This window comes from Orcinus orca, chromosome 2 (assembly GCF_937001465.1).
Source record: "Orcinus orca chromosome 2, mOrcOrc1.1, whole genome shotgun sequence".
Lineage (NCBI taxonomy): Eukaryota > Metazoa > Chordata > Mammalia > Artiodactyla > Delphinidae > Orcinus > Orcinus orca.
The window spans coordinates 94,191,057-94,217,019 of record NC_064560.1 but is presented as its reverse complement, the minus strand read 5'-3'; the positions used below and the strand labels follow the sequence as shown (position 1 = coordinate 94,217,019).

The 25,963-nt window shown below is 40.3% G+C and overlaps 1 protein-coding gene and 1 non-coding gene across 11 annotated transcripts in view; one reads left to right on the top strand and one right to left on the bottom strand.

The window, feature by feature from the left end:
• The window catches only part of ZNF609 (zinc finger protein 609), a 237,744-nt gene that overhangs the window by 197,696 nt on the left and 14,085 nt on the right, over positions 1 to 25,963 (top strand). For all 10 annotated transcript variants that reach the window (XM_033437130.2, XM_033437128.2, XM_033437132.2 and 7 more), the window contains one exon: positions 25,463 to 25,550. In XM_033437130.2, coding sequence (XP_033293021.1) covers positions 25,463 to 25,550 — 88 coding nt within the window. The remainder of the gene's footprint in view (positions 1 to 25,462; positions 25,551 to 25,963) is intronic.
• On the bottom strand, positions 16,519 to 16,591 carry TRNAA-CGC (transfer RNA alanine (anticodon CGC)). Its single transcript has one exon. It is a non-coding gene; the product is annotated as a tRNA-Ala (tRNA).

Below are 25,963 nucleotides of genomic sequence, written 5' to 3'. Positions count from 1 at the left end.
GGCTAATATCTATAGAATTTTTCCCCATGGACTTTGTATTCCAAATATAACAGACTCTTAAGAGAATCGTGGAATTAATGCACGTGGAATGTATATGGCCGTGAAGTCAGATAAGAGGACCTATAGGGCCTGATGATAGACCTACGTTAGTATTGACTCCCTGATTTCCTCATCTAAAGTAGATTATAAGAAGCAAGTTGGATGTGATACAGAGGTTGGGAATATGGAAATGACTACTACTGCAAAAGGTAGACATGTTAATGACAAAAAGTGACTGCTGACAACCAGGTAGGAGACCGAAAAGCAAAACACAAAAACTCAACAGAGAAGTCTGATCACAGTTAATGGAGTCATTAACCCTTAAGGCCTCGGTAACCTTTGAAAGGACATTCGTTTACCACACCACAGGAGAATCATATCTAGAATAATGCCCCCGAGTCATGAAGAAAAATTAAAATATCCTCTGTATATTGAGTCCTCAATTTATGAATGGCTTGTGTTCCAAAGTTAATTTTATTGTCAGAACATTTATTGGGCTTCCCTGGTGGCACAGTGGTTAAGAATCCGCCTGCCAACTCCGGGAACACAGGTTCAAGCCCTGGTCCGAGAAGATCCCACATTCCGTGGAGCAGCTAAGCCCATGCACCACACCTACTGAGCCCTAGTGCCTAGAGCCCACGAGCCACAGCTACTGAAGCCCGAGCGCCTAGAGCCCGTGCTCTGTGACAAGAGAAACCACTGCGATGAGAAGCCCACGCACCGCAACGAAGAGTAGCCCACGCTCGCCACAACTAGAGAAAGCCCGCGCATGGCAACGAAGACCCAACGCAGCCAAAAATAAATAAAACAAATTTTAAAAAAAACATTTGTTTATAGAAACAGATAAATAATTGTTATTTTGGGTTGCAGACAATCTGCTTTTTCAGTTTATCTATTCAACAAACAACCTTTGAGTGCTTAATGTCAATAGAAGTGTTTCAGTTAACTCTCATTTATAGCTTTGTTTCAGTGAAGGATACATTCTGAGGCCAAAGCCTGGGCATACATATACTGTTCCCCTCTGGCCTCCATTATTTGTCTTATAAGGTGCTACACTGTTGATATCAGGGGCCTGCAAATTACAGTCAAAGTACCAAATCCAGTCCACTGCCTGTTTTTGTAATTTCATTGGTACACAGCCATAACCCATTCATTTATGTATTGTCTGTGACTCTTTGTGCTGCAAGGGTTGAGAAGTTACCACAGAGATTGTGTGGCCTGCAAAGGCTAAAATATTTACAATGGGTTCCTTACATTAAAAGTGTGTAAACCCCTGGTCTGCATGATCTGGGCTGCCCTCATCTCTGACCTCGTCTCTTCCTACTCTTCCTCTCACTTACTCCACCATAGTCTCACTCCACTTTGCGCTTCCTGAGAACATGCCAAGCACATTCCCACTACAGCGCCTTTGTACCTGGTTTTTCCTCTGCCTCAAATATTCTTCCTTCTAATTTCCTCATGGCTCACGCAGGTTTCTCTGCTTAAATGTCACCTGCTCAATAAGGCTTCTCTTGACTGCCCTTTATAAAATAGCAACATCCCATCCCTCACATTCTTTATTCATTTGCTCCTGCTTCGTTTATCTCCATAGGGCTTACCACTGTCTGACATATATTTACTTGTTGTCTGTCTCCCACCACTTGAGTATAAGTTGTATAAGAGCAAGAGCTGTCAGTTTTGTGCATTGCTATATCTCAGATACTCTGAGCCAAAGTAGGTATTCATTTGTTGAAGGGAGGGAGGGAGGGAGAAAGGTATGAGGGAGGGAGGAAGGGAAAGAGGGCAAGGGAGACTTGCATGCTAACCTGCCCTTTATTCAGTGGGTAGTTGTCAGCATCAACCAGGATTGGCAGTTGGGATTGAAACAAGATTTAAAAGCAGCATATAGGTAAATACTGATGTTTCCATTTTAAAACTCAAAGCTACTGGCATATTCAGTCACCTGTGACCTCTTGCCCCTAACCTATTTTTCAGTCCCTTATGTTGAGAGCAAGCAGCTGGCCTTGTTTATCTTTGTTCTCCAGTACCTAGTCCAGCGTAGGCTCTTAATAAATATTTGCTCCCAGCCCAGAAATGGACCTTGGTATCTTCTTAGTTGTTTTTTATAACTTCAATACTTACCATAATGCCTGGCAAATAATAGAGGCTCAGTAAATATTTGCTCCAGGAAGGAATAAGTTGAATGAATTCTTTGTCGGCTTAGGATAAAACGCTATTCTAGGTTATCTGTTGTTGTATAACAAATTATTCTCAAAATATAGCATTCTAAAACTTATAGTTTCTGGGGGTCAGCAATTCAAGAGTGGCTTAAGTAGCTGATTCTGTCTCAAGATCGCTCATGAAGTTGCAGTCAAAATGTCAACTGGGCTGCTATCATCTGAAAGCTTATTTGAGGATCACTTCCAAGTTGGCTCACTTACGTGTCTGTTAGCAGGAGGCCTCAGTCTCTGGCCTCATGCACCTCTCCATAGGGTAGGCTACTTCAGTGTCCTCATAACACAGCAGCTAACTTCCCCAAGAGAAGTAATCCAAGAGGAAAAACTAGGAGGAACCCATGTTGCCTTTTATCACCTAGTCTGAGAAGGCTACTTTCACCACATTCTGTTTATTAGAACCAAGTTGCTAATTGTAACCCACAGTCAGGGTGCGGGGAATTAGCCCTCTCCATTTTGAGGGAAGAATATCGAAGAATCTGTGGACATATTTTAAAACTGCCACAATCACCTTGATACTCTGAACTGAATAAAGAGAAATTACCCATTTACAAGAAGTGAGACAGGGTTTCAGAGATGGTATTCATCCTGCCACTTATTTGCCCTCTTCAATTATAATATTTTCCTTTCCTAAAAGGAAAAAAAATTAGCATTTTGTCCTACCAAAATTAACTACTATTTTTACCTTTTTTTTTTTTTGAATAGGTAACACATGTATATGGTGTAAAAATTCAACAGTAAAATGAATATACAATGAAAAACAAGTTTCCTTCCACTGAATTCCAGCCACCCAGTTTCCCTCCCTAGGGAAGACCACTAATACTAGTTTATTTATCCTTTCAGAGACCTTCTGTGCACTTATAAGTAGATACTTATAAGGTTATTTTTACACAGATGGTAGCATACTGTAATTACTGTTCTGTACCTTGCGCTTTTTTTCCATTTGCCTGTATATCTCAGAATTTGTTCCATATCAGTTTATTTATAGTTGTTTTTTAACAGCTGCATAGTATTCCATCGTGTGGATATGCAGAAATGTATTTGATTGCTTCTTCATTGAAGGACATTTAGTTTCCCATCTTTTTCTATAATAAACACTGCTGCAGTAGGTACCTTGTTCATTTTGTACACTGAGAATATTTGTGGATAAATACCTTCAAGTGGATTTGTTGGGTCAAAGAGAATGTGCTTTTTGAAAGATAATGCCCGATTGCCACCAGAGGTTGGACCAGCTTTATACACCCACCAGCAATATATGAATTTCCTGTGCCCTCTCTAGGCATAGTAGCAGTAGAAACATTTAGAAGTGTTGCCAGTAAATAAAGAATTATTATATGTATTTTACACTATGCCCAACACAATCCCCTGATACATGTTGATACCAAAAAGTTGTTCATTTTTGTTTGTTTGTTTTGGGGGTTTTTTAACTGAAGTATAGTTGATTTGCAATGTTGTGTTAGTTTCTGGTGTTAAAAAATTGTTGGTTAACCTCAGGGGAGATAGACTTTCTCTGTGAAAGTTTACTGAGTTGGTCACTATATTCCAGAGAGTTTTTTAACTCTTTGATAGAGTAGAATGCTACTGAGAGAGAACCTACTGCCTGCTGTAGATTGCTTTAATGTTTTATTATTTTTTTTAATTTATTCATTTATTTTTGGCTGTGTTGGGTCTTCGTTGGCTGCGTGCGGGCTTTCTCTAGTTGTGGCGAGCAGGGGCTACTCTTCGTTGCGGTGCTCGGGCTTCTCATTGCGGTGGCTTCTCTTGTTGTGGAGTGCAGGCTCTAGGTGCACAGGCTTCAGCAGTTGTGGCACGAGGGCTCAGTAGTTGTGGCACACGGGCTTAGTTGCTCCACAGCATGTGGGATCTTCCTGGACCAGGGATCGAACCCGTGTCCCCTGCATTGGCAGGTGGATTCTCAACCACTGTGCCACCAGGGAAGTCCCTGCTTCAATGTTGTATTGAAGTATAACATAAATAAAATGAACAAATACTAAGTACATGGTTTGATGAATTTTTATATATGTATATAACTGTGTGACTACTACCTACATCCAGAACTAGAACATTACCAGTACCCCTAGAAGATTCTCTCATGCCCTCTGCAGTCAATACCACCCCAAAAGGTAACCACTGTTCTGATTTGTATCATTATAGATGAGTTTTCCTACCTTGAAATGTGATCACATGGTATGTACTCTTGTTTGGCTTCTTTCACTTAACATTATGTCTGTGAGATTCATCCATTTTGTAATGTATAGCAGTAGTTCATTCTTCAGAGCATTATAATATTACATTATGAATATACCACAATTTATCCATTCTACTTTTTACAGACATTTTGAGTTGTTTCTGGTTTGGGACTATTATGAGTGAAGCTGCTATAAACATTCTTTTACATGTCTTTTGTTGGATGTAAGTTCTTGTTTCTGAGAATTGCTGGGTCATAGGGTAGATGTATGTTTAGCTTTAGAAGATCTGCTTAGAAATACATGAGTTTGGTAGAAACAAAGTAGTTTTCCAGAGTGCTTTTACCAATTTATACTCCCACTCAGATAAAAATTTTTTCTACCAGGTAAACAATATCTGAAATGACATGCCTTATATTTCATGCCTTGTATTTTGTTTAGCTTAAGCCTTTGATCATTGTTAAAACTCCATGGGAAATAGCATTTTATTAGTCATTTATACGTTTAAGTGCTTGAGTTTCATGGCCTTTCATAGAATCACAGAATTCTAGAGGTCTAGTCCAACAAAGGAGGATAAAGTAGCTTGCCCAGAATCATACAGCAGGTTACTGACTCAGTTGGGCAAAGTAGATGCCTATTCAACTCACAAAATAAACTATATTACTGTATTCAGACACTAGTAAGAGTCCCATGATGTATAAGCCCCATTATGTATAAGAATGGAACTACTTGGAAATTTTTCTTTGATTGACTTAAATAAAACTGCCAAATATTTCTCCAGCAGAGATGGTTTTATTCAGGATAGGCAGAGAATTGCAATTTGGGGTCTGCAACCATGGTAAGCCACATGCAAGTCCCTACATGGCAAGGGAAGGAGAACACTTTTATAGATGGGAAAGGGAAGCTGGGAGTGCTAAAGTAAACAAAGAAACCACGATTGAGTCCTTGCCAGGAAAGAAGAGGAGTCATTCTTCTTCCTGTTGGGCTCTGCTGTTATCACAGGGCATGAGAGCTCCTTCTTCTGGTCTCCCAGCTCTATTTAATTGAGGTTTCTGTTTATTTATTTTTTACATTTCCCCCTTTTAATCAAGATCTTTCTCTGAAAACGTCACTGACCAAAAGTTAGTTTTTCTAGTTTCAGCAGCTTTTTGTCCCTCAGTGCCAAGAAGGACCTTTCCTAGGTGTAATGTCTCAAGGCAGAGGAAAAGTGCATAGATTAGAAACCTATTGAGGTCACGTTCGAGTGAAAAGGGAGGGTAGAAGGCAGAATTCTCAAGCACTTTTTATCTGAAGTCCGTATGTTATCAAGATCATAAACATTTGAGATCATCTGAAGTGTTATATCATCATCAGAGGTTTGGCAACAAACTTCCAACAGGGCTGGTCTAGATATGTTCGGAAAGGTGTCTCATCAGATGTTGCTGCTTCTCTTCTGGGAAATCTTCACTTTCAGGTAACCCAGATAATGTGCAGGTCCAGTCAGGGTTTGGTGCTTTCTTTACTTGTATCACATGACTCGCCAAGAATCTGTTTCTTGGAGTTTGGTGGTACAAGGGTTGGCTAGCAGTACCCGATAGGGGCCTTTCCAGTGAGGTATAAGAGAATTCTTTCCCAATAGATGAAATCTCCAGGTTACAAGGTGTGATGCTTAAGGTCTTCGTCTCCCAAGGGTATACTGTGAAAAGACTGCTTTACCAAAGCATGGTTATTTTTTTTTTAACATCTTTATTGGAGTATAACTGCTTTACAGTGTTGTTAGTTTCTGCTGTATAACAAAGTGAATCAGCTATATGCATACGTATATCCCCATATCCCCTCCCTCTGCGTCTCCCTCCCACCATCCTTATTCCACCCCTCTAGGTGGTTGCAAAGCACCGAGCTGATCTCCCTGTGCTATGCGGCTGCTTCCCACTAGCTATCTATTTTACATTTGGTAGTGTATATATGTCAATGCTACTCTCTCACTTCATCCCAGCTTACCCTTCCCCCTCCCCTTGTCCTCAAGTCCATTCTCTACGTCTGTGTCTTTATTCCTGTCCTTCCCCTAGGTTAATCAGAACCTTTTTTTTTTTTTTAGATTCCATATATATGTATTAGTGTATGGTATTTGTTTTTCTCTTCCTGACTTACTTCACTCTGTATGACAGACTAGGTCCATCCGCCTCACTACGAACAACTCAATTTCATTTCTTTTTATGGCTGAGTAATATTCCATTGTACATATGTGCCACATCTTCTTTATCCATTCATCTCTTGATGGACACTTAGGTGCTTCCATGTCCTGGCTATTGTAAATAGAGCTGCAATGAACATTGTGGTACATGACTCTTCTTGAATTATGGTTTTCTCAGGGTATATGCCCAGTAGTGGGATTGCTGGGTCATATGGTAGTTCTGTTTTTAGTTTTTCAAGGAACTTCCATACTGTTCTCCATAGTGGCTGAAAGCATGGTTATTTTTAATAGAAGCAGTTAGGCCTTTGCAGTATTAGAGTATCTCTCCTTTTATCACTTGTGGGTCAAAAGAAGCAGAAGCCAAGTGCATTGGACATCTTATGACTATCTCAAAGGGGAGAGTTTATGAGTTCTAAAAGGAGTAGATCTGAGATTTGGAAGGACCAACAGCAATGCTTTTGGCCAGGGTATTTGGAGGGCCTCTACCAGTTTTGCCAATTCAGTCTTAAAAACACGGTTGGTGTGTTCCACAAGGAAACCAGAGGATTGAGGGTGGTAAGCACAGTGAAACTTGTAAAACTGGATAAACAGCACAGGCTCGTTGAAGTACCTGGCCAGTAAAATGGGTTCCTCGATCACTGTAAAGTTTGAGAGGAGTTCCCCAGGTAGGGTTAATCTTTTCTAAAAAGACCTTAGCCACAGAAGAGGCAGTAGCCTGTCTGCAAGAGAAGGCTTCAGTTCATTGTGAAAACATACAGACTGTGACTAAAATATATTCACATCCATGAGATGGAGGAAGTTGTATGACATCCATTTGCCAAACCTCAAATTAATCAGTTTAGTAGCATTTTTTAAATTTTATTTATTTATTTGGCTGCATCGGGTCCTCGTTGCGGCATGCGGGATCTAGTTGTGGCATGCAGGTTTTCTCTTCTCTAGTTGTGGCTTGGGCTCTGTAGTTGTAGTGCGTGGGCTCTGTAGTTGTGGTATGCAGGCTCAGTAGTTGTGGCACGTGGGCTTTGTTGCCCTGCGGCATGTGGGATCTTAGTTCCCCAACCAGGGATTGAACCAGTGTCCCCTGCATTGGAAGGCAGATTCTCTACCACCGGACCACCAGGGAAGTCCCAAATTAAGTAGTTTAAAATGTCCAGGAGCAGTACAAACCAGGCTTCCCTGGGTTGTACTTTGGACAAGTGGGACAAGTGAGGTAGTCACTTTTTGTAGCTTTCTTAATGTTTCCCCACTCATATTGATTCATGAATGCGATCATTTTGTCAGTACACCAGTAGTTTAATGCATGGACAGTGGTGGGGAGTGGGAATTTTAGAGTCCTCTGTAAGACTGGGTTGTTATTTGGTCCAAACCAGAGCTTTCTCTTTTTATCAAACCAAAAATGGTTGAATTTCCAACCTTGCTTTTCCTTTTCTGAGGCCACTTGTTGGGCTTCTCTAGCCAGTTTCTCTAAGTCATCATTTGGGGAAATATCCCTTTGAGCCATGACAGAGATTTGGCTGCTTTCGTTTGGCATTGAGTGTGATGAGAATTCAGGAGAACTTCTACTGCGTCAGGTATAAAAATGGCTAAAGGGCATCCCATAGTGATTTTCCTGGTTGCTTTAACTAAAATGGCAGTGGCTGTAATGGCTCTAAGGCAAGGACGGGAGGTGTTCCCATGCCACAGAGTCCAGTTACTGGCTATAATATCCTATGGGTTGTTGGTGGTCCCTTGTTTTTGGGTAAGTACCCCAAGGGCATTCCCTTCCTTTTCATAAACAAAAAAGGAAAAGGGGAATTTGATAATTGTGATGCCCAAGAGCAGGTGGATTCATAAAACTCCCCTTTAAGGCCTTAAAGGCCGTGTTGTCCAGTTCTTCCCATAAAATTGGGTCAGGATTGTTACTGTTGAGTAAGACATACAGAGGTTTGGCCATAGGGAGAAATTTAGAATGCAATTTAAGCAATAACCAGTAGCTCAGGAATACCTCTCGGCACCTAGTTTTGGGTTTGGGGAAACTTAGGACAACATGAAGTCTATCTGGATCTGATTGTAGCCCTTATTTTGAGATCAGATGCTCTAAATATTGAAACTAGGTTTGGGCAAACTGCAGTTTTTGTTTGGTGACCTTGTGTCCCTTTAAGCCTAAATGTTTGTTTGTTTTTTAATTTTATTGAAGTATAGTTGATTTACGGTGTTGCCTTTAATTTCTGTTGTACAACAAAGTGACTCAGTTATGCATATATATATTCTTTTCCATTGTGGTTTTTCACAGGATATTGAATATAGTTCCCTGTGCTATACAGTAGGACCTTGTTGTTTATCCATCCTATATATAATAGTTTTAAACCTGAAAGTTTTAGCAAGTGGTTGCTGTCTTCCTGTGAAGAGAAAAGGAGAGCAAAGAAGCAAATCATCTACTTACTGCAACAAAGTAGAACCCCTGAACTTTATATCATCCAGATCAGCCTTCAGGGTTGGTGAGAAATGAAGGGCTCTCAATAAAGCCCTTGAGACATTACTGTCCTGGTGAATTGTTTTTCTTCCCAAATGAAGGCAAACAGGTGTTGGCTAGCTTCGTCAACTGGAATACTAAAGAGTGAACTCATAAATCAGTTACAGTAAAGAATTTACTTCTGATAGGAATAGATGTTAGTAACCTATGAAAGTTAGGAACAACAATATATTGAGGGATAACAATGTTTTGTTTGTTTGTTTTTGGCCGTGCTGCGCAGCTTACGGGATCTTATTTCCCCAGCCAGGGATTGAACTTGGGCCACAACAGTGAAAGTGCCAAATCCTAACCACTGGACCACCAGGGAACTCCCAACAGTGTTGTTTTTTTTGCTCAGAGGTCCTGGGCCTCCACCCTTGGCCCTTAGGTTTTCTCACTGGGAAAATGGAAGTGTTACAGGGCTAGTACAAGGGGTAAAGAGGCCTCAAGCCTTGTAATCTTCTATTATGAGCTTTGTGCCTTGAAGGGCTGCTTTACTTTATATGATATTGATTAATTCCGGGAAGAGGTTTTGAGGAATCTATGTGAAACTTGATGGGAGATGCACTATTAATTTTGCCAGTATCAGTTGGAGATTTTGCCCATAAGGAAAGTGGTAGCTGATTCAATAGGGGCAAATGATCAGTGTTTCCAGAATCAGCTCTAGAACAAAAAAAAGATGTCAAAGGATCATTTAATTCACCTGGCTGGTTACTTTGATGACTACTGTCAAATTCTATAATTAACTCCTCCTTTTGGGAGAAAGAAATTTTGGCATGATACTTCTCTAAGAAGTCTCGGCCTAATAAATGAGTAGGGACAGAGAAACTAAGGAGAAAAGGGTGTATGTATCTGAAAGGGCCTAAACAAAAGGGAATTGGTCAGAGATAGGAACCTTTTGAGGTTCATTAGAGATCCCCACTATTTGAACTGGGGTATTTTGGAGGTTTTTTTGGCCACGTCTCGTGGCATGTTGGGATCTTAGTTCCCTGACCAGGAATTGAACCCGAGCCCCCTGCATTGGAAGCTCAGAGTCTTAACCACTGGACTGCCAGGGCAGTCCTGAAATGTTTTAATATTCCCAGGCAGGGGCTGCTTTATATTAGTTGGGTTGAGCACTGAGAGTTTAGCTCCAGCATCATTTAGGACTGGAAGAGATCCATTCCCAATCTGGAGAAATGTTTCTCCAAGTTGATTAAGAGGGAGAATTGGGAAAATCCCTGGTAGTTCCTCAGAGCCCCATAATTGAGAGTTGGGAGGACGTTGGAAAGGCTGGTTAGAGAGCTGAAGATGCCTAAAGTACTTAAATTTGTAGCAGTCTCTTTTCCAATGTCCTAGCTCTTGGCAATAATAGCAGAAACTAGGAGGGTTTGGGTTTTGTTTAGGAGCCTTCATTTGCTGGACTTGAAGATTAAGAATTTTGGTGGTCTCCCATTTAGGTGACTCATCTAGAGTGCAAGAGAGCTGGTTTGTCAGATTAATTAAGTCTGGGATGGACATAGTTTCCCATTCCATCCTGGTCTTTTTTACTAGATGGGAAAGATCCCAGTTCAGCCCATTAATACAAATAGAGTTAAAAACTACCAGGTAGAATCAACACATGAAGGAAGACCAGAATTTTTTTTTTAATCTGAAGTCGATTATAATAGTTATGAACAGTTTCATCAGATTTTTATATGCAAGCCTGAAGTTTGTTCCAATCAACAGGCTTTGGAAAATTGCTCAATGAAGTCGCTTAGCCATATCTCTAACCTGATCATGTAGTAAGTTAGTGGGCTGGTCTCCCAGTTGTAATTCTAGAGACATTTCAGGATTTTCCCAATTAGCAGTTTTCATCAAATGCTGTGCCTGGCCTTCACGGAACTAGATCCCACACGCATGCCGCGACTAAGAGTTCACATGTAGCAACTAAGGAGCCCATGAGGGTGGGATAGGGAGGGTGGGAGGGAGGCTCAAGAGGGAGGGGATATGGGGATATATGTATACTTATAGCTGATTCACTTTGTTGTACAACAGAAACTAACACAACATTGTAAAGCAATTGTAAAGCTTTGTAAAGCAATACTCCAATAAAGATATTAAAAAAGAAGAGCCCACGAGCCACAACTGAGACCCTGTGCAACCAAGTAAAAATCAATCAATCAATCAATTAATCAATAAAAGTTTAACAAATAAACACCTCAGAAAATCTGTGAGGATCTTCAGTTACTTTGGGAAAATATTTGACAATGGCTGACAGTTCAATATAAGGGAATATAAGAAATTAAGGGTTTAACATCTGGATCCTCAGAAAGCTTAATTTTTTTTTTTTTAGGATTTTTTTTGGCTGCATTGGCTCTTCGTTGTTGCACGCAGGCTTTCTCTAGTTGTGGCGAGCGGGGGTTACTCTTGGTTGCGGTGCACAGGCTTCTCATTGCAGTGTCTTCTCTTGTGGAGCATGGGCTCTAGGTGCGTGTGCTTCAGTAGTTGTAGCACGCAGGCTCAGTAGTTGTGGCTCACGGGCTCAGTAGTTGTGGCTCGCAGGCTCTAGAGTACAGGCTCAGTAGTTGTGGCACACTGGCTTAGTTGCTCCGTGGCATGTGGGATCTTCCCAGACCAGGGCTTGAACCCGTGTCCCCTGCATTGGCCAGCGGATTCTTAACCACTGTGCCACCAGGGAAGCCCAGAAGGCTTAATTTTTAAGGGACAGGCTCTAACAAGTTGAGAGGAAAAGGGAGCTGGGAGAGTTTCAGAGAGGGAGTAGGTTCTGGGAGAGAATTTGTATGAGGGAATTGAGGGTAAAGAGGAGGCATAGGCAGTATAGAAGGAAGGATTGAAATGGTGCTGGAGGCAGAGTCTGGCCACAAGAAGCCAAGGGAGAGAAAGGTGGTGCCAGAGGTGGAGCCTGAGACAAAGAAGCCAAGAAGAAGAGCCTGAGACTTCAGGAGCCATTTTATCTTTCTTTAATCATTTATTTGCCTCAGTTAATCTTAAAATCTTATTTTGCAGAGAAGCAGTTTTAGGTTCCTGATAATGTTTGGAAGCCTTAAAATGCCAGTTGAAATAGGCATACCATTCAGCTCTATTTCTGAGCTATTGTAGTCCAGTTCAGTTTTAAGGAAATTAAGTTTGGGGATTTTAAAAGTTCCCCAAAATGGCCATTGAGGGCTTCCCTGGTGGCGCAGTGGTTGAGAGCCCGCCTGCCGATGCAGGGGACACGGGTTCGTGCCCCGGTCCGGGAAGATCCCACATGCCACGGAGCGGCTGGGCCCGTGAGCCATGGCCGCTGAGCCTGCGCGTCCGGAGCCTGTGCTCCGCGATGGGAGAGGCCACAACAGTGAGAGGCCCGCGTACTGCGGAAAAAAAAGAAAAAAAAAAAATGGCCATTGATATTCTAAATTGCCTTTGGACAGGTTGGTCCATTTAGTTAGAAATGTGCATGAGGAAGGACCACAGTTTTTAAACATAAAATTGGCCAAAGTCCCAGGGTGTGGGGGCCACAGATAACTGGGATCCCATTTCTCAGAGGATTTCCTCTAGAGTAAAAGAACAATTTTCAAACAGCTTGAACAGCTTACAGTTCAAACAGCTCAATTCAAACAGCCTGCAAGCTAACACCAGCCATTTCTTCATACACAAAGAGGGCATGAGCTTGGATCCAGGAGAAAGACCCTCCAAATTCCACGGTCAGCAAGAAAAGCAGTGAGCTCAGTGGGCTCAATTATGGGTACCTCACCTGTTTGCTCACCAGTCCTGGAGTCTTCAGTGGTCTCCTCTGGTCCCCGTATGGGCCACCAAAATGTTGACCTAAATCAAATAGATGACCAGACATTTCTCCAGCAAAGATGGGCTTATTTGAGATCAGCAGAGAATTGCAATTCAGCGTCTGCAACCATGGTGAGCCACATGCGAGTTCCTGCACAGCAAGGGAAGAACACTTTTATAGAGGGGAAAGGGAAATTGGGAACACTATAGTAAACAGAGTCCATAGCTTCTCATTGGCTGAGTCCTTGCCAGGAAAGAAGAGGAGTCTTTCTTCCTCCTGTTTGGGCTCTGCTACCATCACAGGGCATGAGAGCTCCTTCTTGTGGTCCCTCAAAACTATTTAATTGAGGTTTCTGTTTATCAGTTTTTTATACCTTACTTGAACAGAGTTTCTGGAGAGAAACAAGGAGCATTCATTCATTCAACATATACTTATTGAGCATCTACTATATGCCAAAAATGTTTCTAGTTCTTATAGATACAGCAGTCCAAAAAAACTGACAAAAACCTTGCTCTTCATAGAGCTTACATTCTAATAGGACTGAACAGACAATAAGCAAGATGAATAAATAAAATTTCTGCTATGTTACATACTGATAAGTATTATGGGGAGGAAGGGAGGAAGGGGAACTAGAAAGTATATAAGTGGGGAGTGCGAATGAGGGATGGCCTCACTGAGATGACTTTTGAGAAAATATTTGAAAGAAATGAAGGGAAAGTACCTTTGAGAATATGGGGGATGGGGGGAAGGGATGTTACTGATAGATGAAATGGCAAGTTCAAGGTCTTAAGATGAGAACATGCCTCTTGTGTTCAAGGAACAAGTAACTCACAGGCCAGAACAGAGTGTGAGGGGCAGAGTAGTAGATGATGTTGATCAGAGAGGTAATGAGGGCCGAGATCACATGAATCCTTTAAGATCACAATAAGAATTTTGCCCTTTAATCTGGGTGAAATGGAAAGAAGCCTTTGGAAGGTTTTGAGTAGAGGAATGATAGGATATGACTTGGATTTTAACAGGATCTCTCTGGCTCCTGTGTTGAGAATGGGTCAGAGAGGGATAGGATGGCTGTTGCAATAATTAGAGGAGTACCTGGAGCCAGAGAAGTGGAGATAGTGAGATATGATCAAAATCTGGATATATTTTGAAGGTGGAGCCAACAAGATTTGCTGACTGTCGGATGTGGGGTGGTGTGAGAGTAAGAGAGGAGTCAAGCAGAACTCCCAAGGTTTTTGACCTGAACACCTGAAAGGATGGAAATGCCATTACCTGAAATAGGGAAAACTCAGAGCCAAGTTGTTATTGGGAGCAGGGGGCAAGGGAGTGGTCAAGGGACAGGTGGGTATCAGGAGCTCAGTTTGGGTCATGTTAAGTTTGAAATCTCTTTTGAGACATCAAATGGAAATGTCAAATTTGCAATTAGATATATGAATCTGGAGTTCAGGGAAAAGGTAGGTGCTGGAGATAGAAGTTTGAGTCATTAGTTAGATATGAAGAAGTAACAGCAAAAGGTGCTGAGAAGGAGCGAGCAGAACAATAAGAAGAAAATCAGGCCTGTGTGGTGTCCTTGTCCTGGAAGCCAAATGAAGGAAGTGTTTTCAAGAAGGAAAGTGGAAGCTAGGAAGCAAGGAAGCACATGGCATACAAGAAGGAAAGTGGTCAACTGAGCATTAGTTTATTAGATCCCTGAGAGAAAGCATGTACTAAGTGGAAATGGTAAAAATGAGGGCTCTGGAGGTCAAATTTACTCTTTCCACTATTGTGCTTGTATCAGTCTTGACTGCATGACTGTTTTTTTTTTCAATATTTACTTATTTGGCTGCATCGGGTCTTAGTCACGGCACGCAGGTTCTTTTTTATTTTTTTAATGTTTATTTATTTATTTATTTTCTTATTAGTCATCCATTTTATACACATCAGTGTATACATGTCAATCCCAATCGCCCAATTCATCACACCCCCACCCCCACCCCCAGCCGCTTTCCCGCCTTGGTGTCCATACGTTTGTTCTCTACTTCTGTGTCTCAATTTCTCCTCTGCAAACCGGTTCATCTGTACCATTTTCTAAGGTTCCACATATATGGGTACGCAGGTTCTTCGTTGCAGCACGTGGGCTTCTCATTGTGGCAGCAGAGTGCATGGGCTCAGTAGTTGCGGCATGCGGGCTCTCTTAGTTGTGGCCCACAGGCTGTAGAGCACGTGGGCTCAATAGTTGTGATGCGTGGGCTTAGCTGCCCCACTGCACGTGGGATCTTAGTTCCCCATCCAGGGGTCAAACCCGTGTCCCCTGCATTGGAAGGCAGATTCTTACCACTGGACCACCAGGGAAGTCCCTGCACAACTGTTTTGAATTGTCCTTGAAACAAAGCAGTGCTGCTTTGGGAATGGGTTTTGTCTTAACACTGCACTCCTCCTGTTACCTGGGGGAACCTGATTGCTGCCTCATACCTAAGTCATTTCCCCTTTACCATGTTCTGGTGTTGATCGCCTTTAAGAAGGGAGAATACTTAACTCAGCACTCTAAAATTTAGTAATGTTTAATGAGATTATGTCTGTGATGCCCTTGGTAAATATGAAAATAACCACCTAGAGAAACACAAAGCACTACTTTTACTACTACTTTTAGCATATTATTATTTTTATTATCTTCAAACATGCCAACCCTTTCCTTATTTTGTGAACACTTATTCAAAATAGAAAGCTTTCTAAAATGAAAACTAACTTTTCTCTTTCTCTTCAGCCTACTTGCTGCCTTAAAGCTAGCCCTTAATAGAGAAACTAGGTCTGTTAAGTGTTATTTTCTGCTTTTTCCTTCCTGTCTTCTTAATCTCCCAGCTGTCTCAACTCAGAACCTTGTAGGAAGAGAGTTATACTTCAGAAAACTGTTTGCTTTGACATTTAAACAAGCCTCCATTTTGTTTTTCCATATTAGAATTTTTCCTCTTCCCCTCTCCCATTTCCAGCACTCTGAACTGTCATCTTTTCAGCTCATTCATTATTGTTAACGTTTGCAGATTATACCAGAGGAGGGAGACAGATTTATAAACACGTGTTCCTACCCAGCTGTTTCAAGAGTAGGAATAACATTCCTCTTTGAATTGTATACCTGCTGTCTATATACAGCTATGCTCATCTGCCCTTGTAAATGAGGTGCCTACTTCTAAGTCTTACCTTGTCTAGAAATAAATGTACCCTGTTCCTATTCAAATTGGTTATACAGTAATCAGAGCAGCCCATCACTGGGAGGAGACATCCATGTGAATTCACTTTGCTAACAGCCAGAGAGAATTTAGCCCAATTGCTTTCTTAGGAGGTTTGTCATTTCCCTTAAGATGCCAGGGCTCTAGAAAGGGATAGAAATCCTGTCCTCTTTCCCCCTGGATGCCTCCCTACAGTCCTTTATGTATCTTTTATGTAAGATGAAGATAAGGGGACATATTAAGGAAGTTGTGTAAAAAGAATCAGAACCCATTAAGAGATAGCTGTGTAATGCCTTGAAGATCTGACCACTCATCAATAATGAGTAATAAGTGAATTACTTAACCTTTCTGGGCTTCCATTTCCTTATTTACAAAGTAGCTTTTTTTTTTTAATGTATTTATTTATTTATTTTTGGCTGCGTTGGGTCTTAGTTGTGGCATGCAGGCTCTTAGTTTGTGGCATGCGGGATCCAGTTCCCTGACCAGGGATCGAACCTGGGCCCCCTGCATTGCGAGCGCTGAGTCTTAACCACTGGACCACCAGGGAAGTCCCAGAGCAAGGATTTGGACTAAGGTTTTCTGACTGCAAGTTCAGTGATCTTTAGACAGCATTCTACATCAAAGAAGAATATAGTTGAGTTATTACAGATAGGCCCTGGGAGTGCTTAATCAAATAGTATTTTATTAGTCTATGACCAAAGACAAACAAAAGACTAATTTTGGAGCCTTTTAAGTTGTTTTTTTTCTTTTCTGCTCAGTTTTTTTTTTTTTTTCATATTTTATTTTTGGCTGTGTTGGGTCTTCGTTGCTGCACACGGGCTTTCTCCAGTTGTGGCAGGAAGGGGCCACTCTTCATTGTGGTGCATGGGTTTCTCATTGCAGTGGCTTCTCTTGTTGCGGAGCATGGGCTGTAGGCGCGCGGGCTTCAGTAGTTGTGGCTCGCGGGCTCTAGAGTGCAGGCTCAGCAGTTGTGGCACAGAGGCCTAGTTGCTCTGCGGCATGTGGGATCCACCCAGACCAGGGCTCGAACCCGTGTCCCCTGCATTGGCAGGCAAATTCTTAACCACGGCGCCACCAGGGAAGTCCAAATTCTAGAGTCTTATTCTCTAGATACATTACATAGAAAATGTGCCTTTGGGCACATTGAATTACTGTATTCAAACTTTCGACACATCCCTTTTGTTCTGAACACATAGCAAGAAGTAAAATATATAAAGTGAAAATCAGAGAACATGTTTGGGCTCACAAACAAAATAATCTTATCCATGGACCAAAAACAGAAGAGATGCAAGTCACTGAGTGAGGCTGAAACTGTGGGCCTGCTGGCCTCCAGGTATGGGACCAGAGAACGGTGCCTGAGAGGTGAGTTCCTGGTACTGAAAATATCTATAGAGATAGTTCATAAATAGAGAGAACTTGAGGCCAGGGGAGTAGGATGCCACCCCCCCCAACCAGTTTCATGGAAGGAGACTTTTAAAAAGTTAACTGAACTTAGCAACAAAAAGAAATGAACTACTTACTGATACATGCAACAACATGGTGAATCTCAAAAGCATTATGTTAAGTAAGTGAAAGAAGCCAGATGTGGAAGACTACAAGCTGTCTGATTCATTTTATATGAAATTCTGGAAAAGGCAAAGCTATAGGAATATAAACCAGATTAGTCATTGTCTGGGGCTGGGGATGGTGAAATAAGATTGATTGCACAAGGGCTGAGTACTTTTTGACTAATGGAAATGTTCTATAAATTGATCATGGTAGTAATTATACAACTGTAAATATTAATCACACATCAAATTATATATTTTAAAATGAATGGATGTTATTGTATATAAATTATAACTATAAAGCGGATTTTTTTTTAAAGGGTATATAGGTATAGGGCTTCACAACAGAGTGACAAGTGGCAAGTTAGTTGCATGGCAAATTGTGTAGATTCAGACAAAGGTGAAGAATTGGAGCAACTAATGAAATCAATCTACTGTATTAGGTTTGATTATAATAGAACCTACCTGTTGTTGGAGCTTTAAAAAAAATTGCCCTTGATAAAGAATTTGTTACTTAAAAAAGAAAAAAAGTTAATTGAGTGGAGGAGGAGGGAAGCCTAAGGAGTTGTGAAGAAGCTGCCTTCTGGTTCAATGATTAGAACTGTGATATCTTCTAATGGCTCAGGCCATTAGAAGACCTCTTCAGACTAGGTCCTTAGGGGGCTAGATGGAAGAAATTGCAAAACTATTAAACAGAGAAGGGGGGACATTAGTAACAAAAACATCTCTTTCAAAAAAGAGACTGCAAACCAAAATTATATATAATAGAAATCTAATGCTAAGAAAGATAACCACCAAAAATTAACCAGGACTTCCATTTTCAGGAAGATGGAGTAGACATACCTTTCCTGATTTCTCCCACTAAATACAACTAAAACACCTTTACATTATATATATATATATATATATATATATATATATATATAAAATATATAGAAATATCCAACAGAGGACTAGTATCTGAATACATAAAGAGTTCTCAAAACTCAACAGTAGAAAACAATCCAGTCAGAAAATGAGCTAAAATATGAACAGATATTTCACCAAAGAGGATATACAGATGGCAGATAAGCACATGAAAAAGATGTTTAACATCATTAGCCTGAGGGAAATGCAAATTAAAAATCACAATATGAGATATTACTATACAACTATTAGAATGGCTAAGATTAAAAAGAGAGAGAGAGGACTTCCCTGGTGGTGCAGTGATTAAGAATCCGCCTGCCGGGCTTCCCTGGTGGCGCAGTGGTTGAGAGTCCGCCTGCCGATGCAGGGGACATGGGTTCGTGCCCTGGTCCGGGAAGATCCCACATGCCGCGGAGCGGCTGGGCCCCTGAGCCATGGCCGCTGAGCCTGCGCGTCCGGAGCCTGTTGCTCCGCAACGGGAGAAGCCACAACAGTGAGAGGCCCGCGTACCGCAAAAAAAAAAAAAAAAAAAAAAAAAAGAATCCGCCTGCCAATGCAGGGGACATGGGTTCGATCTGTGGTCTGGGAAGATCCCATATTGCGGCAGAGCAACTAAGCCCATGAGCCACAACTATTGAGCCCATGCACCTAGAGCCCGTGCTCCGCAACAAGAGAAGCCACAAAATGAGAAGCCCGCTCACCGCAACGAAGACTAGCCCCCACTCACTACAACTAGAGAAAGCCCGCATGCAGCAACAAAGACCCAGCACAGCCAAAAATAAATAAATGAATAAATATTTTTTAAAAGTTAAAAAAAAACTAAATGCGGCTACAATATGACCCAGTAAATGCATTCTTGGGTATTTATTTGGGAGAGATGAAAAACTTAAGTTCAGGGGACTTCCTTTGTGGTCCACTGGTGAAGACTTCACGCTTCCACTGCAGGGGGTGGAGGTTTGATCCCTGATCAGGGAACTAAGATCCCACATGCCATGCTGTGCAACACAGCCAAAACAAAACCAATAAATAAATCTTATTTTTAAAAAACAAAAGAACTTAAGTTCACACAAAAACCTGTACACAAATGTGTATAGCAGCTTATTCATAATAGCCAAATACTGGAAACAACCCAGATGTCCTTCAGCAGGTGAGTGGTAGGACAAACTATGGTATCTCCATACCAAACCACCAATAAAAAGGACTATTATAAACTTTTTTTTATAGTTTATAGACCGGGGCACGAACCTGTGTCCCCTGCATCGGCAGGCGGACTCTCAACCGCCGCGCCACCAGGGAAGCCCAGGACTAAACTATTGATACATACAACAACCTGGATAAATCTCCAGAGAACTATATGCTGGTAGAAAAAAAAAAAACAGCCCCAGAAGGTTATATACTATATGATTCCATTTATATAATATTTTTGAAATGACAAAATTATAGAAATGAGAAACAGATTACTAGTTGCCAGGAATTGAGGAGGGGTGGGGATGGGAGGGAAATGAGTGTAGCTAGGAAAGGACAACATGAGGTACCCTTGTGTTGATGGAAATATTTTGTGTCTTCATTATATCAATGGCAGAATCTCAGTTGGGATATTATACTATAGTTTTGTTGCAAAATGTTACCATTAAAGGGCATGTGGGATCTCTTTATTATTTCTTACAACTGTATGTGAATCTATAATTATCTCAAAAATTTTAAATTAGTTTTAAAAATTTAACCATCAGGAATTGAACGCACACCTAATGAAATTAACATATGGTATAAAGACTGTAATAAGTATGTTTAGAATTCTTAAAGAGAAACAGAATAATAAACTCTTTTAAAAATAAAACTATGAAAAAAATAAAACTGTGAACCAAACAGCCAGTAATTAAATAATGTCATGTAGATATGAAAAATTAACCAGTTTAAAATTTTGGAAATGAGAAAAAGTCATTTAAATATAATTATATATTATAGTCATTGAAATTTTTTAAAAACCTCAATACAGGGCTTCCCTGGTGGCACAGTGGTTGAGAGTCCGCCTGCCGATGCAGGGGACACGGGTTCGTGCCCCAGTCCGGGAAGATCCCACATGCCGCGGAGCGGCTGGGCCCGTGAGCCATGGCTGCTAGGCCTGTGTGTCCGGAGCCTGTGCTCTGCAATGGGAGAGGTCACATCAGTGAGAGGCCCGCGTACCGCAAAAACAAAAAACAAACAAACAAAAAAAAAACTCAATACATTGGATAAATTCTAGGCTGCATGTAGTCAAAGAAAAGATTATAAATTGAAAGAATCAAGCACAAAGAAAAAATATATGAGAGATCAACGTGAGTCCTAGAAAAAAAAAGAATGGCAGAAAGACAGTAAATTAATATACAACAGGTAATGACTTTCCTGAATTAGAGAAATTCTAATTAGAAACTTAACTAGGTAGGTTGTACACTCCAAGTACTGTATACCAAACAGATAAATAAAAGTAAATTCAGGGAGACTTCCCCAGTGGCACAGTGGTTAAGAATCCGCTTGGCAATGCAGGGGACACGGGTTCCACCTCTGGTCCAGGAATATCCCACATGCCGCAGAGCAACTAAGCCCGTGCACCACAACTACTGAGCCTGCGCTTTAGAGCCCACGAGCCACAACTACTGAGCCCGCACGCCACAACTACTGAAGCCCGCACGCCTAGAGCCCGTGCTTTGCAACAAGAGAAGCCACTGCAATGAGAAGCCTGCAACGAAGAGCAGCCCCCGCTCATCGCAACTAGAGAAAGCCCTCAGGCAGCAACGAAGACCCAACACAGCCAAAAATAAATAATTTATTTATCTTTTAAAAAAGTAAATTCAGTATTCTGGTTAAATATGGTAGATTGAAAGTACATGTTTACCTCCTACCTTCCCCCTAAAACCCATTCAAATGTCAGTAAAGGGATTTTGTTTTTAAGATACAAACTCACAAGGTAAAGAAGACAGACAGGTATAAATCAGTAAAACTTGGGACACTAGAAAGCAGATGCACAATGCTGATTTAAGAGACCTGAAAAAACAGAAGCTTGTTTGTTTCTTTGTTTACCTGAGGTTGGGAGGAAGGAGAGCCAAGAATAAGGAGTTTGTACCACAGATTTCTAGAAATATTCAGAAACTGGAAATATCAGTACCTTTGAACACAGGGAATATGGGGTGAAGCTGAAAACAGAAGACTGGCTGAAGGTCTAGAGAAGAGGCAAAGGCTGTGCATTATTATCCCCATCCTACACAGCCCCTCTGCCATTACAGAAAACTGATGTTCACTCTTCGGAGAGTTTCAACCAGAGCAGGGACACTGGGCATAGAGGAAGGCAGGGTGCTGTACCAAGGACCAAGTGAAAATCCATATAACATAGAGAAACTGGCAGGCAGGTAAGAAATTAAAGAGTTCTTCTCTGGGGGAATCTGACAAGTCCTGGAAAGGAGGAAAAATCTCTACCAGTATTCATGGCTTAATGGAAAGGCCCACACATAGTGCTTCCAGTCCAATTTTTATTACCTTTCATTTAAATATGAACAAGATCCGAAGATCACCAAACTTTTTGAGGAAAACCTGAAAAACAAGAGAATGTAGGACAAAACAAACAAAAAAAGGAGTTAGAGGGAAAAAACTACTGAGAGAGCAAAAGACTATTCAGAGAAAAAAATATATAATGAAATATCTTCAGAGATAAAACACTGTATCCCATGAAACAAGGATACTTTTTTTTAATTAAAAATGGTAAAAATGACAATTTCAGTATGTAGCCTAGAAGATGAAGGAAATCCCTTATAATATACAACCAGAAGACAAAGAAATGGGAAATAGGCTAGAAAGATAAGAGGATTAGTCTAGAAGGTCCAAATAGGAGTTCCATTAAGCAAGAACAAGTGGCAAGTATAATTGATAAGAAGATAGAAAATTAATAAGGATATAGAAGATTTGAAAAACATTATCAATCAACTTGATCTATCATTTATAGGCTACCCAACAACTGCAGAGTATACATTTTGAAATATTCTTTTCAGGTGCACATGGGATGTTCTTCAAGATAGACCATATTTTATACCATAAATTAATTCTCAATAAATTTAAAAGAATTGAAATCATATATAGTATGTTTTCTAATCACAATAGAATTATATTAGAAATCAGGAACAAAAAGATAGTTGGAAAATTCCCAGGTATTTGAAAATTTGACAACACTCTTCTAAATAAATCCAGAATCAAAAAAAAACAAAAAAAAGCCAGGAAAACTAAATGTTTTGACCTGAATGATAATGAAAACATATCAAAACTTGTGGACTGCAACTAAAGTGGGCTATGAGGGAAATTTATACCTTAAATGCTTATATTAGAAAAAAAGATCTAAAACAGGGGTTGGTGAACCTTTTCTCTAAAGGGCCAAATAGTAAACATTTTAGGCTTTGAGGGCCATATAGCCTCTATTACACATACTCAACTCTGTCTGCCTTGAGGCGTGTAATTGGGCATAGGCAATGGGCAAATGAATAAATGTGGCTATATTCCAATAAAACTTTATTTCTGAGCAGTATTTGAATTTCATATAATTTCACATGACAAAATATTATTCTCCTTTTCATTTTTTTCTACCACTAAAAATGTAAAAAACAGTCTTAGCTTGTTAAAGATACCTATAAAATATTTCATGGTAGAATGTTTATGACCTTGTGATTAGACATAAAAAGCACAAACAATAAAGGAAAAGCTGGGCTTCCCTGGTGGCGCAGTGGTTGAGAGTCCGCCTGCCGATGCAGGGGACACGGGTTCGTGCCCCGGTCCGGGAAGATCCCACATGCCACGGAGCGGCTAGGCCCATTAGCCATGGCCACTGAGCCTGTGCGTCCAGAGCCTGTGCTCCGCAACAGGAGAGGCCACAACAGTGAGAGGCCCGCGTACCGCAAAAAAAAAATAAATAAAGGAAAAGCTTAATATATTTGACTTCATTCAATGTAAAACTAACCAAAAATAATTTAGAATTAAGGCAAAAAAAAAAACAAAATTAAAAAGTCCATGTCAGGGAATTCCCTGGAGTTCCAGTGGTTAGGACTCTGTGCTCTCACTGCCTAGGGCCAGGTTCAATCCCTAGTCGGGGAATTAAGATCCCACAAGCTGTGCGGTGCCTCCAAAAAAAAAAAAGTCCATGTCAGACATTTTATACCATATTAAATTCCAGGTGCATCAAAGATTAAAATATTAAAAAATCAAACCATAAAAATACTAGAAGAAACCATAAGAAAAAAAACTATTAATAAAGTGATGGAATGGGGAAAGCCTTTTGAAATATGATAAAAATTCTGAAGCCATAAAAGATTGATAAATGTAACAACCTAAAAGTAAGTAATTTCTGCATAGCATTAATCACCGTTGGCAAATGACAAACTGAGGGAAATATCTGATTTGTAGTACAGTCAAAAGGCTTACTGTGGTATATAAACAGTCACAAATAAGAAAAAGACTATAATTCAGTAGAAAAATGAGAAAAGGATATGAACAGACAGTTCATTAGAACGTAAATACAAATGTCTCATAATGGTATCTTGTAATGAAATGCTATACGAACTCATAATAAGAAACATGACATTAAAACTACATAAAACACCATTTTTCTCCAGTCAGATTGGCAAAACCAGAAAGTTTGAGAATACTATGTTGCCACAGGGAAGGGACAACAGGTGTTCTCATGAACTACTGGTGGGTTTATAAATTAGTACATCCTCTCTGCGGGCAAATTGGCAGTATTTATGAAAAATCCAAATACAAATGCTCTGTGATTAGCAGTTTTACTTATAGGAATTTATCTTACAGATATATTCTGTGATATGTAAGATAAGACATTTGTACTAGGTTATTTATTCAGCGTTATTTGTAACAGCAGAAGAATGAAGCAACCTAAATGTTCATCAACAGGGGACTGGATAAATAAATGTTGGTACGGTTTGAAATCATTCATATGCAGCCATTGAAAAGAATGAAGTAGTTCTATGTTTACTCATGTGGAATGATCCAAAATATATGGTTATGTGGAAAATGTGCAGAACATTGGTGTACATTGCTACCATTTGAGGAAGAATGTATAAACATATTTGCTTATAAATATATAAAATACCTCTGGAGGAGTACATGGATATCCATGGGTGTTTCTGAGTATGGGACCTGCAAAGCTGAAGAACAGTGACAGGAGGGACACTTCATTTTATGTTGGGGTTTGTCTGCATTTTTTTTTTTTTGCTACCTTTTAAATTTTGGAGTGTGACTATGGTATCTGTTCAAAACCATTTTTAAATAAAATGAACATGTCAGGAATGTTCACTGTGATGTCATTTAAGAGTGAAAATGTGCAAGAAACATCTAAATTTCCATCAACAGTATGTATAAATTGTGGTCAAATCATGCAATGACATACTTGAGCACCATTAAAATAAATAGGTTAAGCTCTTCATGTCAACATTGATAAATCTCAAATTTGTAATGTTACGTGAGAAAGGTAAGTTATATACCCAGCATGATCCTATCAATGGCAAGTTTGAAAATATAGTAAACAATGGTTTTCAACTATGATGTTTTATTCTTTAAAAAATAAATCTGTTGCAAGTATAGCACAAAATTTTATAAATCCATTGAGCTGGGTGGTGGGTACATGAGTTTTTGTTTAGTTATCCTTTGTATTTTTTTAGTGTATTTGAAATACTGTGTAATTTTTTAAAAGTTAGGAAAATGTGCCTTAACTGGACCATGGAATCTTTGCAACCATTGCCCATCCTAAGGGGCCCTGTTAGTGTTGTAGGCAGTTCCCGTGGAACTATTCCAGCCTAATGCTGTTAGGCCCACTGGGACCTAGAGCACCCCCTAAACCCTCCTACTGGAGCCAGAATGCTACTCAGATGGAAAATACTCTTCTCAGTGGCCAACAGCATTTCTCTTGTCTATATCTGAGTCTTCTTGTCTTTCAGGGATGTTGGTGGTGAATGTAACATGGAGGAACAAGACTTACGTAGGTACACTTCTTGACTGCACACGACATGACTGGGCACCCCCCAGGTAAGCACTCTGCAGCTTTTTAGCTTATGTTAATCTGAACCACCCTCATCAGTGATCCCTTATACCTTTATCCTGTTAGAATTGGACAGCTTTTAAAAGACACCCAGCTTTTAAAGGACAGTTATGTTATAGAAACAAGGGAAGGCATTATGTTCATCTGGCATTCAAGAAGAATAAATCAATGGGTAGGAATGGTGAGAAGATCCTATTTAAGCCTTTATCTGGAATGACTGAATTCTGGCTTCTACCTACAGTCACCTTGAGACCAAGGCCAGAATCTGACTACAGGTGAATAAGCATTCATTGATGATGCTTTTTGATAGTAGCTATCTCTCAGAAGTTTAAACTCGAAAACATTTTCAGTTTCATAAACTCCACTAGACAGTCTGGGTTTCACAAGGACCTTTTCAAAG